The sequence below is a fragment of the Lissotriton helveticus genome, chromosome 4_1, assembly GCF_964261635.1.
Source record: "Lissotriton helveticus chromosome 4_1, aLisHel1.1, whole genome shotgun sequence".
In the NCBI taxonomy this organism is placed as follows: domain Eukaryota; kingdom Metazoa; phylum Chordata; class Amphibia; order Caudata; family Salamandridae; genus Lissotriton; species Lissotriton helveticus.
In genome coordinates this window covers 1,735,460,498-1,735,477,461 of record NC_136063.1, presented here as the reverse complement: position 1 = coordinate 1,735,477,461, position 16,964 = coordinate 1,735,460,498, and the positions used below count along the sequence as shown (strand labels likewise).

General features: G+C 39.5%; 1 protein-coding gene across 1 annotated transcript in view; it reads left to right on the top strand.

The window, feature by feature from the left end:
- DRP2 (dystrophin related protein 2) overlaps positions 1–16,964 on the top strand; it is a 547,219-nt gene that overhangs the window by 383,012 nt on the left and 147,243 nt on the right. The window contains exon 12 of the mRNA XM_078686308.1: positions 1,277–1,362. Within this exon, the coding sequence (XP_078542434.1) occupies positions 1,277–1,362 (86 nt within the window). The remainder of the gene's footprint in view (positions 1–1,276; positions 1,363–16,964) is intronic.

The following is a 16,964-nucleotide window of genomic DNA, read 5'->3' as shown; positions in this document are numbered from 1 at the left end:
GCTATTTATTTTTAATATTTTTGTAATTTTACATTATTTTTAAGAAATTCGATATTTTTACAAAGTATATATATATAAACGATATTTTGGGGTCGATATTTTGGTACTTACCTGTTTGTAGATAGGAATTTGATATTTTGTCTGTCCATATTTTGGAATCTATATTTTGGGTAGTCTATATTTTGTTCCTCGATATTTAGTCAGTGATCCTTTTATTTCATATGTTCTATTGTTCCTGCTAATTGGCCCATGTTTTACAAATTCCTTAAATAAATATAACAGTCAAGTTCAATTAAATTTTCAATGCATTGAGTGATGGTCAGGAGTCATCTAGTTACGTGTGGGGGCGTCTGGAAGTTCCAAAGTGACCATTTGGAAATAAGCTTTTTTTGATTGAAAGTTATTGCTGTTCTGATGGTTGTGTTGTACAATTCTGGCATTGAGATATTTGGCTAATTGGCATGAAATTGCATTTTATGTTATGATAACTTGCACAGTTTTTCTTTGGGTTTGAGAACATGACAACATGTATTTTAGTTGGGCTTACTCTCAAATGTTTTTGCAGACTAATTAATTTACACGGAAACAACATTTAACATTGTAGTACATGGGGCTTCATAATTTATCGAATAAACTAATTTCAGTCACTTAATTTCAAGCAAATACTCTTTAGAACAAATCAATTTAAACAAATGCTATGCATCTGGCACAAAGGTTGGGGCCTTCCATATATTTCTTCCTTTTGCAGATCTTGTGTGGTCAGGTAATAGTGACTGTGGTGCCGATGCCTGGCGTCGCCAGTTCATCTACTAGAAGGAAAATCCCAATGTTGACTGTCTTTGTTATAAACCTCTAAACCACCTGTTCACTTCCCCAGGGTACATTTGGGGAAGAGAGAGGCCTCGTGAATGAACACCAATAGATTCAACTAACTCTAACTGGTTACTATCGTAGGTATAGCTTCTAGTGCAGCAGGTGCCGTGCCACCAGGACCCAGGCGTCTGAGGGATCTATTGCACCCCCTTATAGATGATTTTTAACTCCAAACCCAGGTATGAGATGCCCATATTCCTTGCTTGCATTAGAGCCCCAACACTCTTGCTACACCACTCAGTACAAATATATGCCACTTCAAAGGGCTGTAGGTGCGGATCAGCAGTATTAAAGGGTTAAATCTACTTGTGCCTTGTATATCTCAGCATTCCCATAGTAGCTCTAAGAGTTCTATCTATTCTACAAGTGAATAACCTCATATGCATTTGTTCTTGCTCCGCAGTGGTCGAAGTGGTAAGATGCGAGCTATATCCTTCAAGACTGGAATCGTGTGTCTTTGTGGGACAGAGGTGAAAGAGAAATTCCAATGTGAGTCAAGGAGCATAAGTGCCAGCCTCAGAGCACAGATAAATATACAAAGTAAAAATGAACTGTGATGCTGGTCCTCTGCTTAGTCAGTGATGAGATTGCTGCTCCTTATAATGACTGTATGTTATGCTATTTTTTGTTATCAGCAGCTTTTGAAGAATGGCTTCTGATACTTGCATGACATCAAAGCACAAAGTGGTAGAAATCCTTATGTATTGTTCATGTATTTAATGTCTATTGCTATCTCTTTACCTGGGTCCCAATGTGGCATTCACTCTGATGGTTTTGTTTAACTTGCATTCTCCTGCAGAATGATTAGCTTTGTTATGCTGTGCTTTGTAGCAGGTCAACTGTCTTGCTAGAAACATAAGAAATAGCATTATATTTTTCAAGATATTTGAACCGTTTTATTAACATATACATTAAGGTAAAACAAGTATAAATATAAGAATGAATAGATAATACTTGATGTTGTATGACTAATACAAGCAAATGAATCCTGTTAATCACCAACAAAAGATGAATGAGATATACACTTTGCATCAGGAAATTGTTTAAAGAGAGGCTCAAAAAGCACCACAATTAAGGGGTATTTGGGGGCAACCTAATTAGACTCAGAAGTTAAAGTGTTGGAGACAGACTCAAGACAAACAATGAAGGTTATAACATTAATTCTGTGAAGTAGAGATATGGAGCCTGGTGTGCCTGTGTCTTTTGGAAAAAGCCTAGGTACATAGCGCCATATTTATTTATTTATTCGTTTTTTAATTCATTATATATAGATGGATGCTAAGCCATATAGGTATTTGGGAGAAAAGGTAAGAATTTGAGGGGCTTATTTATCAAAACATCATGCAGCCCAGCATGCCACTAGTGCTGTATGGCAGGGAAAGGGTAGAAATGCACCTTATTTAACATAATATGGTGCATTCTTGTCTTTTCTCAGTGCTGACACACAATGTACTGTCTAGCGCACAATGGTGCAAGCGTGCCTGCATTGCATGCAGGATTGTTTTTGTACAGGAAGGAACACCTTCCTGCACAAAAACAATCCCCTCAGGCATTTCCAAAAGAGGGAAAAACAAGAAGAATTAAAGATATTTCTCCTCGTTACGCCTACCCTGGTGATGCATTGCATTTTGACACATTCACGGGTCGATCAGTAAAGGTAAATCTGGGAATGTTTGGGAACCATGGAATGCCTCCCTGGGGGAACGCAGCAATTTAAGCTGGATTACTCTTCTCTAGATTTATCAAGCCACTCAGGGCTACGCCGGGTGGCCTTCAGTGACTTGACAAATCTAACTTATGAGTTGTATCGCTCTAGCGTCTCGCTGCGTGGTGCAAGGACGATGCAACTCATTGATAATATGGGTCTTAATGTCTACCCTTGTCTTAATCAGCTGCCAACGTAAAGCTTGTCTCAGATGGGAAAATGTGTCTTGTTTCACAATGAGTGACAATGAGTTTGTCCTCATGTTATCTGTTCGAAGATGACAGTCAAATAACTGCCTAGGCACAACGTTTCAGATGTTGGGTATTTTAATCATTGGACTGATTAACTCGTTGCAATATTGCATGATAATGGGGTTAATACAGCTTGAAGAATTGGAAATTCATTTGACGAAAGGGTGAGCCAGAGTCTTCTGTTTTTTCATGAAAATATGTATTTAGAAAGGTAAAAAACTATATTGGCAATATCAGGCTTACAGTTCTGCTAACAAGCATAAGCAAGCATTGACAAAGCCGACAAGCCTCGTTTTTTTGACCTATTGGGTTTGCTAATAATTTTTGCTGATAACATCTAGCATTGTCAAAAAAGAAATATCATTACTTAGGGGCTCACATGCGTGATGACATATGCCCACAAATGCATAACCGCATATGCATGTGCCTACAGAATGACACAGGCAGCATTTTCTTTTGTTTTTCATTTACTAATCTAAGATGGCGAACTACATATTGATCAGTAAGTATAAAATGTAATTTTAATTTCGTTTTAGTCGTTTTTGACAGAAGGAGTAGCCCTATAACAACTGATAGCTGCCAGTGCTCTCTAAAAAACTTAATGTAATATTAAAATTAAAGGATAGGGAGGGTTGGGTGAGCAAAAGAGTAGCGGGTGGGCGGAGTAACTGGCGGAAGCACTGGAGAGTGCCTGGGTTAAAGTACAACAAAGGCTTTTCGAGGCTGGGAGAGAAAAAATAACAATTTAAGAAAAGCTAGGGATGGTTGAGGACAGCAATGGACAAGCTTGGGAATGGAGGAGCAACATGGAGTCTGCACGGCAGCTTGTGGGTATTTTTAGCGTAGAAGCAACACTCAAAGGAGAGAGCTAGAAAATATGTGCACTGTCATGGCGTGCTGTAGGAAAAACAGAAAAGTAGTTCCCTAACTCTGAGCAGGGGAAGGATAGATGTTAGCCAAGGAAAAAGGGTTGTAAGGAAAAAGGGTTGTAAAGAGGCTAGCTCCTATGGAACAAACACAAGCAGGGGAAGGCAAGCCATAGAATCAAAAAGTAAGCAAATGAAAGCGAAAATAAAACCAAGCAATGGTAAGCACTGGGTGGGCTCTAACCCCACTATAAGTTTTAGTATGGTCTACACAGCTTGATATTTCCTGGTAGGGCCAGACATACATATAAATGATGTGAATAATATTCATTAGCTATTATAAGTACAGAGAGTAAACTAGTTAGAAAATGCAATAGCACACCCACCTATTAAAATATAAATACATTATGGGGTAACATAATTTCCTAAAAACTCCCTAGGAATGATCCATTCACCATGAGATAAGATTCCTCTTGTAAGGAAAATTGAAAAACTATGCCATAAAATGGTGTTGTGGTGCAATTGAATTTGTGGAATGATAATCTGCCATCTACTATTTCTTTGGTGGACATTCTCTTAAAAGATGTAATTCTAAAGAGGTGTAAGGATGACTCAGGCTACATGCCCCTTCATACACTGCCACTAACCTATGTGTAATAAAAGACAACAACAAATGTTCAAACTAAAAACTCCACAGGTACTGATGAGAGGTTTCATGCTGTGATATAAACAGACTGGAAAAGGCTTGTTTTTTCAAAACATCTATAAACTAATTAATGGCTGTTCAAATCACCGATCCTGATGAAACTCCATACATTCTCCCCCCACTGGAGACAAATGGAGTGGTGGTAACACTAGTGGCAGTCCCAACCCAGACCTTGGAACTATCTGAAACTTAAAAACCCTTCCATCTAGGCTGCACATTCTTCCAAAAGTGTCTGTGGACCTTGCTGTTGTGCTGTACTGAAGGTCTATAACACTACGCCAGAGAGTGAACCTTGGATCCCAGGAATAACAGACAGGCAAATATTTGCACAATCAACAAGACATCAGACAGATTTCATGCATCAAATGTATTTATTTAGTAGTTTATCACAATACAAATTATTAAAACAATGCTGTGAGGACAATTTGCTCCTTTCATAACATAAACCCAAATTGGAAGTATACTGCCTGATGTATTCTGGGAAGATAGACCATGTTCTGTTTACGTCACTTTCTCAGTTAGCCAGTTCTCAGCAGATAAAGTCAGAACAGCCCCATCCTTTGACCTCTACTTTACGTATTCAACGTTTGCATCACAATGAAGTCAATTTAGCTGTGCACATGCCTGAGGTTGCAGTAAGGGACCAGATCAGATTACATGAAGATTTTCATATCTGTAAAACTTGATTTAATCAATGGCATTGGCTTTATAGCATAAATATTTTTGTGTCAGCATTGGACGGTCTCAGTATTATTTGAATTTGTTGTGAAGAATGTTATTTATTGAAATACCACTGGACAAAATAAACAAATATCGTTTTTGGTGCATTAGGGAGTTAAAATCAAGTAGTGCTGTGGGAATAGTTGCTGCTACTTTTTTCTTGGTACCAAAAAAGTCTTTGGCTGCCTAGACTCACAAACACGTTGGATTTTTCCTCATTTTCTGTGGAGCCCTTAGATAAGTGTTTCTTCCCTTTGCCCATTTTTTCTTTGTTGCAGTAAGGCAAGAAAAATGCAAATTTACATTTGCAAGATATATGTTTTATTCAAAAAGTGTAATAATGTATGTAGAAAATGTGATTGTGTAGGTATTTGTGACAGGCCCCCATGAAATATGTCTCTGATGAACTGAAAGGCTATTTGTGGTGACCAAAATGCCAAACTTGCCATTGTTGAACTCTGAAGGAAGTCCAAGAAGTCCCGGTCATAGTGAAGGGCGCAGACAAGCTCCTGAGACCAATCTCATGGCCCATCATCATCAAAGTCAGAAAGGTCCAGGAAACATAAGAAGTCTAAACAAGCCTTTCCTTCGTCACACCATTCCCACCAATCTGAGTCGCACAACGCTCTAACTACTCCTAGGCGTGGAGTTATTGCCCCCTTTTAGAACCGATTCCGATGCTGCTTCCAATGCACTCTGATTTCCAAGAGCCATCAGCAATGACATAACAGCTATGTGAAAATGGCCATAGATAACATTGTTGGTACTCCTGATCTGTCTGGGGATCCTTCAGGCCCTACAGATCCATGCCGATCTCCAGTTGGGGAAATGCTGACAAATTCGTCCCCAATTTCAACTGTGCCGTCAGCCTGAATTGTGGCGCTGAAAGTAACTTCACCAATGTTGGAAGCGGAGCCAATAATTTGATTCAGAGACTCTACCACAACTTGACCAAAGTCATAAGCAATCCAGTATTACCCCCATTCAGATCTTGATCACCATTACAATTACGATAATGTTGAAGATGAAAGCCCTTACGATGAGGAAAACGTATTCTCGGATCTGGAGGATGCCAGTATCTGGATGTCTCCCCAGACATTGGTCTTTTTTCTCCTAGTGCTGCTACAGAGCAATCTGCCTTCTTTGCTACAGTGGTCCTAATCCTACCTACCTCAGAGTTGAAAACTAAAGTCACCACTGAGGTCCTTCACCAAGGCCAAACTAATCAGGAACCTATCCTCCCTTTTAACAAGGCCCTGTTGGACGTACTGCTGAACACCTGTGTAAAACTAGGATCTTGACCCCCAGTCAATAGACAAAATACAAGGCAACATAGATCTGCCTTCTGAGATCTACCTTCCTCATGCAAGTAAACTGAATCCCAATGCATTTTCCACTACACCGCCCGACAGGGAGCTGAAATGGATGGAGACATTTGCTAAGGTCATGTTCTCATCTGTCAGCCTTGACCTCAGATCAGTCAACACGAGCCGCATTCTGGGGTGATACTCACATGCTTTGTGGGACAGTGTAGTGGAATCATGTCAGCTGTTCCTAATGACATCCAGCCAACCCTGCAACATCTCATTGAAGATGACGAGGACACTGTGAAGTACTCCATATATTTGGGTCTGGACACTACTTACTGTCTGGGTATGGCAGCCGGAATTGCGTGGTGTTTCAGTACCACACCTGGATTTGTTCCATTGGCTTTTCCAATGACGTACAGCAATCCTTAAAGGACATGCCCTTTAATGGCTCTAGGCTCTTTAGAGCTAAGGCAGACTTGGCCGTAGAAAGATCTAACATGAGTAAGCAAGTGACACACACTTTAGGCCTAGCTATACCTGTTTGGCATTTCACCCCTTTTGAGGCTTCAGCAGGGTATACCATCAGATGCAATGCCAGAATGTACATCAACAACAGTATGCCTCTCAGTCCTTTCAAGGTAGAGGAAGGGAATCAGCCCAACAAAGTCTAGACTTTCAGGAGATCCAAACCTTTCTTCCTGGAGTCACTGCAAAACCAGTTTAAATCACCCTCTGTGTTTTATGAACACCCAGCGGGAGAAAGTATCACCTTCTACTTCCCTGGTTGGAGGAGCATCACCTCTAATCAAGGTGTGCTCCAGATTGTGGAACATGGTTTCACCCAAACTGTCTTGTCACATACCCCAGATATGCCTCCCACCCTTCAACACCTCCCAGAGGACCACTTATCCATACTCCAAGGAGAATTTCAAGCTCTCTTTGCTAAGGGAGCAAAAGAGAAGGATCCAGTATCAGATATCACAGATGTCTGTTACTCTTGTTATTTCTTGGTGCCAAACAAAGATATCCCATCCCATCTGAAATTCTTCCTTCAGAAGGACAAGTTCAAAGTGCTCATTGTGGCCCACGTTCTGTCTGCCCTGGACCAAGGAGACTAAATGGTAGAGCTGGATTCACAGGACACCTATTTTCACATCCCCACACTGCAATCCCACAAGTGTTGCTGGCAGTTTCAGGTAGGTCAACAGCATTTTTTAATTCTCTGTGCTCATATTTGGCCTTACCAGTGCACCTCAGGTTTTCAAAAAGGAGGTGGTAGTGGTTACAGCCCACCTGTGGAGAGTGGGAATACCAGTCTTCCCATACCTCCTCGACTGGCTACTGAAGGCAGTCTTACCTCTAACAGGGGTAAATCATTTCCATATGATGGCTGATCTGTTGATATCATTCGACTTTTCCATCAATGTGCAGAAGTCACACTGGACTCCATCGTAAAGACCCCTCTTCATCTGAGCCATTCTAGATATGGTGTTTTGCCTCTGCCTTAAAAAGTACAGGACATTCGTGCTATGATATCAATGTTTCAACCTTTTACCTGGGTCTCAGTGAGAACCCTTGGCATCCTGCAAACTGCTTGTAGATTACACCAGGTGGCACGTGCACGTTCTGCAGTGCTATCTGATGTCTCAGTGTGCTCAGCACTAAGGCAACCTTTCAGATTTCGTAAAAAACTTCAAGGACCTGCAGTGGTGGCTGCTCGACTGCAATTCAACCAGTGGCAGACTTCTCCCCTACCTCAGCTAGAGCTAATGGTAGTAATGGATGCATCATTACTGTATTGTGGAGGTCATGTGGGAGAGGTGGCGATCAAAATACCCTGGTCTCCAGTGGACTCCTGCCTCCACATCAACTTGTTGGAGTTACGGCTGATTCAGTTGGTACTGAAAGTGTTCCTTTCTACCATGAGGGGGAACAGATACAAGTGCTCACGGACAACATGACCATCATGTGGTACTACAACAAAGAGCTGTGGCTTCTGTGCCATTAGGCCCTACACCTGTGGAAGCAGCTGAATGCTTAGGGCATCTCTTTATTAGTGTCCAGCACCTGGTAGGATTTATAAACACCACAGCAGACACGCACAACAGTAGTTGTGTAGTGAACCACAAAAGGCAATTGTACTCGCAGGCAGCACAGGACATTTTCCAACAACTAAGAGAACCCAGGGTAGATCTATGCACCATCCCAGAGAAGTTGCAGTGTCCAAGCTTATGCTCATTGGGGTTCACCGGGCAATTCTCCCTTGGAGATGCCATTTACCTAGACTGGGGTTCAAGACTCCTGTATACCTTTCTGCCCCTGCCTTTCCTGGGCAGAGTATTGAAAATGTTCAAGAAAGACCAGGCCCAAACTATCCAAGTGGACTGGACCAGGCGGGGTGGGTGTGGTACCAAGAACCTTTGGCCATTAGCATTCACCTTTTGACTCAGCTGCCCCTTCAAGAGGACCTTCTGTCCCAACAGCACGACAGGGTCTTATATCCGAGCCTGCACAACCTGCCCCTCCATACATGGAGATTGACCAGTGACAGTTGATGGCTTTCAAACTCCCTTCCAAAGTGGTAGTGTCATCTTGCCAGCCAGGTGTCCGTCCACTAAACCTGTATATGTGGTGTTTGGACAAAATATCAGAAAAGAAATATTGTGCTACAGAAATATCAATGAAGGAATATGTTGATATCCAAAATATCATAGACATAAATATCAAAGATAAGAATATCATTTTAAATGTTCTCTTTTAATATGTTGTAAAATATATTGGTAACAAAATATTTTTATCTATAATACTGTTATGTAAGTTAATTTTGTATGGTATGTGTGTTCAAATTTGTTTTATAGTAAAAGTAATTTTTACGTCTTTTTATTTTGTTGTATTTTATTAAGTTAGTACCTTAAAAAAATTTACAATTAGAAGTGGGAGGTTGGGAGTATTGGGGAAAGGTTGGAAAGATTTTTAATTTATGTTTGTTTTAATCATTTATTTATGTGGTTTATAATGGATTATTTATGTTCTATTTTTGAATGTTTTTATATAATTTTATTTAAAATGCAGGTTGTTTATTGTAATATTTGAAATTCATTGTTTTTATATTTATTTGTCTATTATTGGTAGAAAACATTTTAGTTATGTTTTTAGTAAATGTAACCTCTTTAGTAGCGAACGCTTTCCCACGAATGGTTTATGTTGGAGTGGGAATAGTAAATGTAAACCCTTAAGCATCAAATTTCTTCCCAAAATGTAATTCGATTGGAGTAGGACTAGAAATGCGTGTGCTAACTGTGAAAGGAAACCAGTAAGTTTTCTGGTTTCATCATATAGCTTTGTTTTACTGAGCCAGTCTCTCCCATTGCATGTGTGTTTCATCTACGATTTAAGTATTTATTATCTTACATCACAGACTGATTATCCTTTTTACTTAGCCTTTCCACTTCAAGAGATTATGTTTAGATACCTTGTCTGCATTTACAATCCCTCCAACATGTGTTTGGTTTGAGGTATTACTTTTTATATCTAACTAGATACACTTTCTTGAATTACATTCCAGCCTTTTTAGACCAGCCTAATTATCCTAGCTGTCCCTAATGAGACTGTCTTGCCTATATTATTATTAGAAAGTTGAGTCACATGTCTTTTTTTACTTCTATTATCAGTGTTTTGAAGTGCTGTTTTGTTGTGAAAGCCTAATGAAATGAGTACCTTATTGAAATACTATGAACAAGAATTATACCCGGCTATGTTGATCAATTTACATCTTGAATAATAATAACTAATATGATCAGAATTGATATCTTGAAGTAATGGCTAGACATCTGATACTAAGAAATAATCCAACTAAGTGCATTTCTGAATATATCCCTTATAGGCACTATTACTTGACAACTTTTAGAAAGTTGGCATTTTCCTGTCCTTTGCTATTTGGTATCTGAAGCTTCTCCTAGGTCATATGATTGTGTGTAGTTGGTAGCTCCTACCGGACAGTCACACAATAGATGGCTTAGGTGTGTCTAAATGGACCATCTGAAGGCAGAATGGGGGGTGGAGTTGCTGAGCTGGGCACAACCCCAATATCAACTGAATAGCTGTGCTCTGCCTTCATACAAAGGGCTTGCTACAGCTACATTGTCCTTGCAGCCAGCTTGGTGCCAAGGCAGGAGAGTCAGGGAATTCCTAGCACTTCTAAGAGATACCCCCTTGAAACTTCTCCTACTTTAAAGAAGTCACCAGGTATAAAATAGGGACCCACAAACTTACTTTTAAGTTCCCTTTCTTGATCTGTGGAAGAACTCCTGAGAGACTGCATGCTGCTATTGCTTGCTGTGTACTCCACAATACTACTCTGCTGCACCTGGAAGGAGTGTTTTGCTGCTTGGAACCTGCCTTGACCCCTCAGAAGCCTGCCTATTCTGCTTGAGCCTTGCTTCATTACTTGAACCAAGGACTATCAGAGTGACTGCAAAGGCTAGTTTGCTGGTCTCCTCAACAGAGCCTCATGGACATAAAAAATTCCCACCATCTTGAACCCACACCTGCACTCAGTCTGAATGATAAAGCACAATGGTCCAGCACTCTCAACAAAAAATCAATAGTAAACAAATGAAGTTTAGAATCCGTTCAGTAGGGCTTTAAACGTTCTTTATTCTTATTCTTCATACAAAACGTAGCCTGAACCCCACCCTGCACCCCTCCAGTCCTGGACCCTTGGTTGTAGTGTTAAAGGTGCCCAGACAGCCAAAATCCAAAACTTGTGACTTAAAACAGTTGTGGCTAAAACTGCTCTGTTAACCGAGAGAAACTATGAGCAACCTACTCCTCTATCTGTCCAAGGTGCATCACCAGTCAGTCTGACTTTTTGGTAGCTCCCGCTACATTCATTTGTGCAACAGTAAATCCAGTGCAGCGGTCCCTCAGCAAAGAGGTATCTCGCCTATTAGAACTCTCGAAAGCTACAGTCTCCAGCTTCATCCCGCTGAAGATTTTCTAATTCCAATAAAGTTACTAAGTCTGAACGTAGAAATCTTCACTGTGACTTCATCCAGATGCTCCCCAATGACAACGCTCCCTCCTTGGTCACCTCCTGCAGCCTTGCCCCGCTGCTAGAAATGTGTTCTAAGTCTGAAAATAAGCACAGACTGGGCTCAATCCACTCCTTGTAACTGACCCGTGCTCCATCGCGGTCAACCACGTTTTTCAACTTTGACCCATTATCGCGTGACTAGATATCTGCAAATGACGCTTTGATCTTTTAGATGCTAGTTTTTACCTTAAAGTTTAAAAATGTATAACTCTAGTTCTACTAATTGAATTTTTGTTGTTTTGCAGTCAAATCATTGATTACAATTTAATCTATTTTGTTAAATTCACGTAGGATGTTTCTTGTGTTGTGATTTCACTATATTGCTGTTTGTGCTGCATAAATCCTTTACAAATTGCCTCTAAGTTATGCCTGACTGCTTCTTGTGCCAAGCTGCTACGGTTTAAGCATAGATTAATTTTGTGATTTTTGTTGTACACCCTGCAGTGATTTTGGATTTTGTTTGAACAGGGATCACCCCCCATTCAATCAACAACCCAATTTCTCACATTTACTTTATAGTACTTTTAATTGGTTTGTGTTTAGTTTGAATATTTGATAGGTATTCACTTTTTAGGTTGGTGCTAATTTGTGTTTCTCTTATAATATGTGAAATGTTTATTTGTATTCTTTTGTGCTATTATAAATATATTTATAGTTTAATGCCATGTTTTAAAGTGTACTTTTTTATACTGTTTTTTATTCTGTTTATTTTTTATATGATTAATTATTTGAAGGTAACAAAAATTAATATGGGCAATGTTCACTTTGATGTATTTATATATATAAATTTTTTTGATATAAGTATTTTGAATTCGTTCTGTTGTTTAAATAAGAGTGTTTATGTACATTTGTTCATGTTTTACTTATAGCGCTGATATTGTAGTCAATATTGTGTGTTTCGATATTTGTGTTATTGTATATAGTTATATAAGGGCTAAGATATTTGTATTTTATATATTCATTTTTGTTGTTGTTTAAAATAGATATTTTGTATGCCTATATTTTTGTCATTGATATTTGTGCTTTTTTATGTAGATATTTTTTAAAATACATAATTTTAATGATATTTTTGATAGTCGGTGTTGTTTTCCACAATATTATGTCATGGATCTCTATCCTTAGTAACATGGAAAAAATCTTGTTTTCTGGTGTTCCTCTACCATTTTCAACCCTCTTTGGACATTCTGTTAGTCTGTCTTTCCAACAATTATTCATTAGTTGTTACATTCTCTCTTGTCAAGGACCATTCTTCTATGATAATACTAATACCCTTGGTCCTTGCTTACCGAGCGGGTTCCCTTGTTGCTCCAAATAGTTTGTCTTTCCACAGCCCAGCAAATCCTCGCCGTGGCACCTGTTGAGGGTTATTTTTTGGCCCTTTTGCCCTTTCTACGCTTGCAAGATCAACCATCTACTTTTAAATTACTTGTTGTGATGCGTTTATTGAGAGGACTTATCTAAATGTCCCTCCAACACATTTAGAGATCATCTACCTGATGTGAACTCTCTTTGAACTGATACATTGTTGCTTTCTACATCTGTGACTATAAAACAGTTTTCGACTGCAATAGCATCTGCCCGGTAACATAGCAAATTCCAGGCCCTGTCTGTGCAGCAACCATAAACATCCATTTTCCTAGACAAGCTGGTCCTCTGGATAAAAGTGGCATTCCTGTCATAGTTAGTCATGCCCTTGCACACAGGGCAATCCATCACTTTGTCAGCTTTTTTATGCTGCACCTATGCAATCTAAGGAAGAGAAGTGGCTCCAACGTTTTTACCTTCATAGGGCTCTTAGTTTTTAAATCAGTTGGACCAGAAGCCATCAATTGGATGATAAACTCTGTGGGCTTCTCCTGAGCAAAAAGGGGAAAGTGGTGCTGAAACAGAACATGTCTCGATGGATTGTTTTATGCATTAAAATATGCAATGGGCTAGCTTAAAAGCTGACCCATAACGTTTGCACATTCATTTCACCAGAGGAATGGCTGCTTCCACTGATCTGGTGTACTGTGTGTCAGTTCTGGATATATGCCAGGTTTTTACATGGACATAACTACACACTTTCACAAAACACTTTTGCCTGCATAGCCAGGTCCGGTAGGAGGGACACTTTGCCTGTTGTGTCCTGCGTGATTTCCTGGTCTGGGCCCTCCTGCAGACCCACCACCTGCTTTGGTATGTATATGTGGTTACTAGTCTCTATATGATGAAAAAGTTACTAATCTTTAGTAATGCCTTTTTCTGGTAGAAACTATATCTAACACCAGATTCCTAATCAAACGGCCCTCCCCCCTGGTCTGTGGAAAGGACACATACAGTCCATTAATAAAATCCCAATCTAGAGATCTAGACACTTTCATATTGTGGTTTATATGGCCTCCATGTCCTTCGGTTCAGAGAGAGAGAACAGAAAGAAACTGATGTTACATCCATAGGGACCCGATACAGAGCCATACGACACAACCTATGGACATACAAAGGAATTGCTATCAATATTATCAGGATCCAGTCTGGTGACTAGGGGACATCACTGGGTGAGAATCTGCGGTTAGGTAGAGTCTCCTTTAGAAAAGGTGTTACCAAAGGTAAGTAACTTGTTTGTGAAGTACAAAATGGCCCAGTACTCCACTGCAGGAATAAGCTGTGTGGCAACGTTTTCCATTAAGAATCCAGGCACATGTGAAAACACCATACATTTTACAAGAACCTCTTACAACAGGACTCATGACAACCTTTAAGGGAGAGTATTTTTCTGCTTTGCTCACACTAATATTTAAGTTAACTGCAAACTAAACAGCTCTGTAGCTGAAGGAGATTTTAAAATAACATTTCTCTGCAATTGCAGGCTACAAATCTTTAAAAATGCATACTGTTTGACTTTTAAGCATTGTAGCAACATTTTGTGCTTCTGAGAGAATACAGTCAATGTGCTTGAAAAAGAAGCCATAGTATTGCCAGCAATGTAGCTACATCAATCTACGTTTGCATGGGACCAGAATATTACGTTACAAATATTACTTACAAAAATATGGACCCTTTGGAGTAAAAAGTAGAAAATCTACACCCAATGAAATGATATTTTTGCAATCAATATTAAGGCACAATATTTATATCAGACTATATTTCTTCATGTATTATATTGACATATACCCTTTTCCACCAATGTACATTTACAAGCTGATACTACCAAATATTATCAGCAGTGGGAGTCATCGCAGATGAAGATAAGGCTGTATAAACATAAGATTAAAACAGAGGTGTACATAGAAGGACTAGGCTTGCTTTGTAAAAAAGATCAACCAGAAGGACAGATAGGCCATCTTTGAACCTTTATTTATGCTGGCATTTAGTTTAGTCTTAAATTAACTGCTAACCATGAAACATTCCACTTAAGCCGTAAGCATCCAAAATAAATCCCAGCTCTGCTGCTTTATTGATTTTGACAAGATTGCTCAAGCTTGTTTGCTCTTCTTTAATTTAATATAAAAGTGTATGAGGAGCAGCATTTAATACATGATACAATCAGCCAAAGAGCAAGGCCATATGGATGTGACAGACAATTCTAACCTAATTGCATCAAAGGAGAGTGAATTGCAAAGGCTAAGCACTTCACCTCCATAGTGACGTCTGTAGTACATTAGTGTATGTATTCCAGGGACATTTGTTTCAAATCTTTCTTAAAGGCACAACATTGTGAAAATAATTTCAAACAGTTTTACAAGAATTGTTAAAGCCAGTAGGTCTGGCTTATGAATGAAAGTCCCACTTGTATCACTGGTGGGTTTCGGCACTCAGTAGGTCATCATACATGTACTAGGTCACCCATTTGTGCACTCAGGCATCCATTCATGCATCCACTGACTCTTTCTTGCATTCACCCTCTGACAAATTTTAACTACAACACACGCAAATTCAACAACATATGCACAATAAATTAAAAGAAAACAAGTAGAAAAAAGAAAACCTGCTGCTGTCTAAATTCAGTGGGCATGTGCTTGCAATAATGAAACAAAAAATAGCAGTAGGAATCCCTCTTGCAGGAGTATTGTAAATAGTCTATCATTGCTTTAAAGTTCCAGCATGGCAGCCACCTTTAAAACCAACATGTTGGCCATCTTGGATTGGTAAAACAAGGATATGCTATGAACAACAGCATTTTATCATGGTCTCCTGGTTTAGAGGAAGTGACCACGTGGAATGCGTAGCACTACAAATGAAATCTGTGGCAAGCAAGTGACCCGTTAGCCTTGCCTGAAAAGCTATGGTATTGTTTCAAGGAATTGTAAAACAAAAGCAGGAGAAGCAAAGAAATGGAATGGGAACTAAGAGGAATGAAATGACAAAATTGAAAACTAAAGAACTGCCCAATGAGCACTGACATTGAAGTACACTCATTTCAAGGTGGATGAACACCTGTGATCAGAAAATGCCTTTATTCACAGGACAAGAAAGCCAATGACTGATGTGGACTGAACCATTACCCCTGCATGGATGGAAGCAGAGTTTAAATGCACTCAAACAGACCAATTGCAGAACAGAGCAGACCCAAAGGTCCTCTATATACCTATATGGATGCAAATGTATATATATTTATGTATGTATTGGTTTTCTTTGTTACAAGATTCTGGCAGACAGCTTGAAGAAATTATGTCAAGAATATTTGAAGTGAATATCTTCTTTGCCTAGGGCTTGCAGAGGTGGTACCCTATAACAAAATCCTTTCCTAGAAGGTAATTTGTGACATTTCATTTAACAAATGGGCCCGGAACATTCAAGAATCTTTCTTCCAGGGAAGGATTCCTGACTGCCTTAAGATGGGGCAAGTCACTCCCATACCCAAGAAGCCTAATGCCGACTTAGTGGATCCCAACAATTTCCGTCTGATCACCAGCATCATGACTTTACCTAAATTGCTTGAGAAATGCATTCACACACAGCTCTGCAACCACATTGAGAAATTTCAGCTCCTTGACCTCTGCCAGTCAGGCTTCAGAGCGGGCCTAGTACAGACAAAAGCTCTAACTCACATTGTTGATGACGCGTTGAGATCCCTTCACCAAAATGTTCCTTGTCTTCTGATCCTTCTTGACTTGTCCTCTGCATTTGACACCATCAAACACAATAACTTGATTGCTCTTCTTCAACATAGAATGGGGTAATCTGTCCCTGTCTTAAATTGGTTTGCCTCTTTCCTACATAACTGTCCCCAAAGAATCAAAGTTAACCAATCAGTTGCTGCTAGTACCTCAGTCACTATTGGAGTACCTCAAGGTTTGGCACTCTCGCCCACACTCTTCAACCTTTTCATGGAACTTCTCTCTGATATTCTGAACTGCTCCAGCATCCAATACCATATGTATGCTGATGACACTCAACTGTATTTGAAGATCTCCTCTCCAAATGACATAAAAACTCTTAATTGTTGGCTTCTAAAA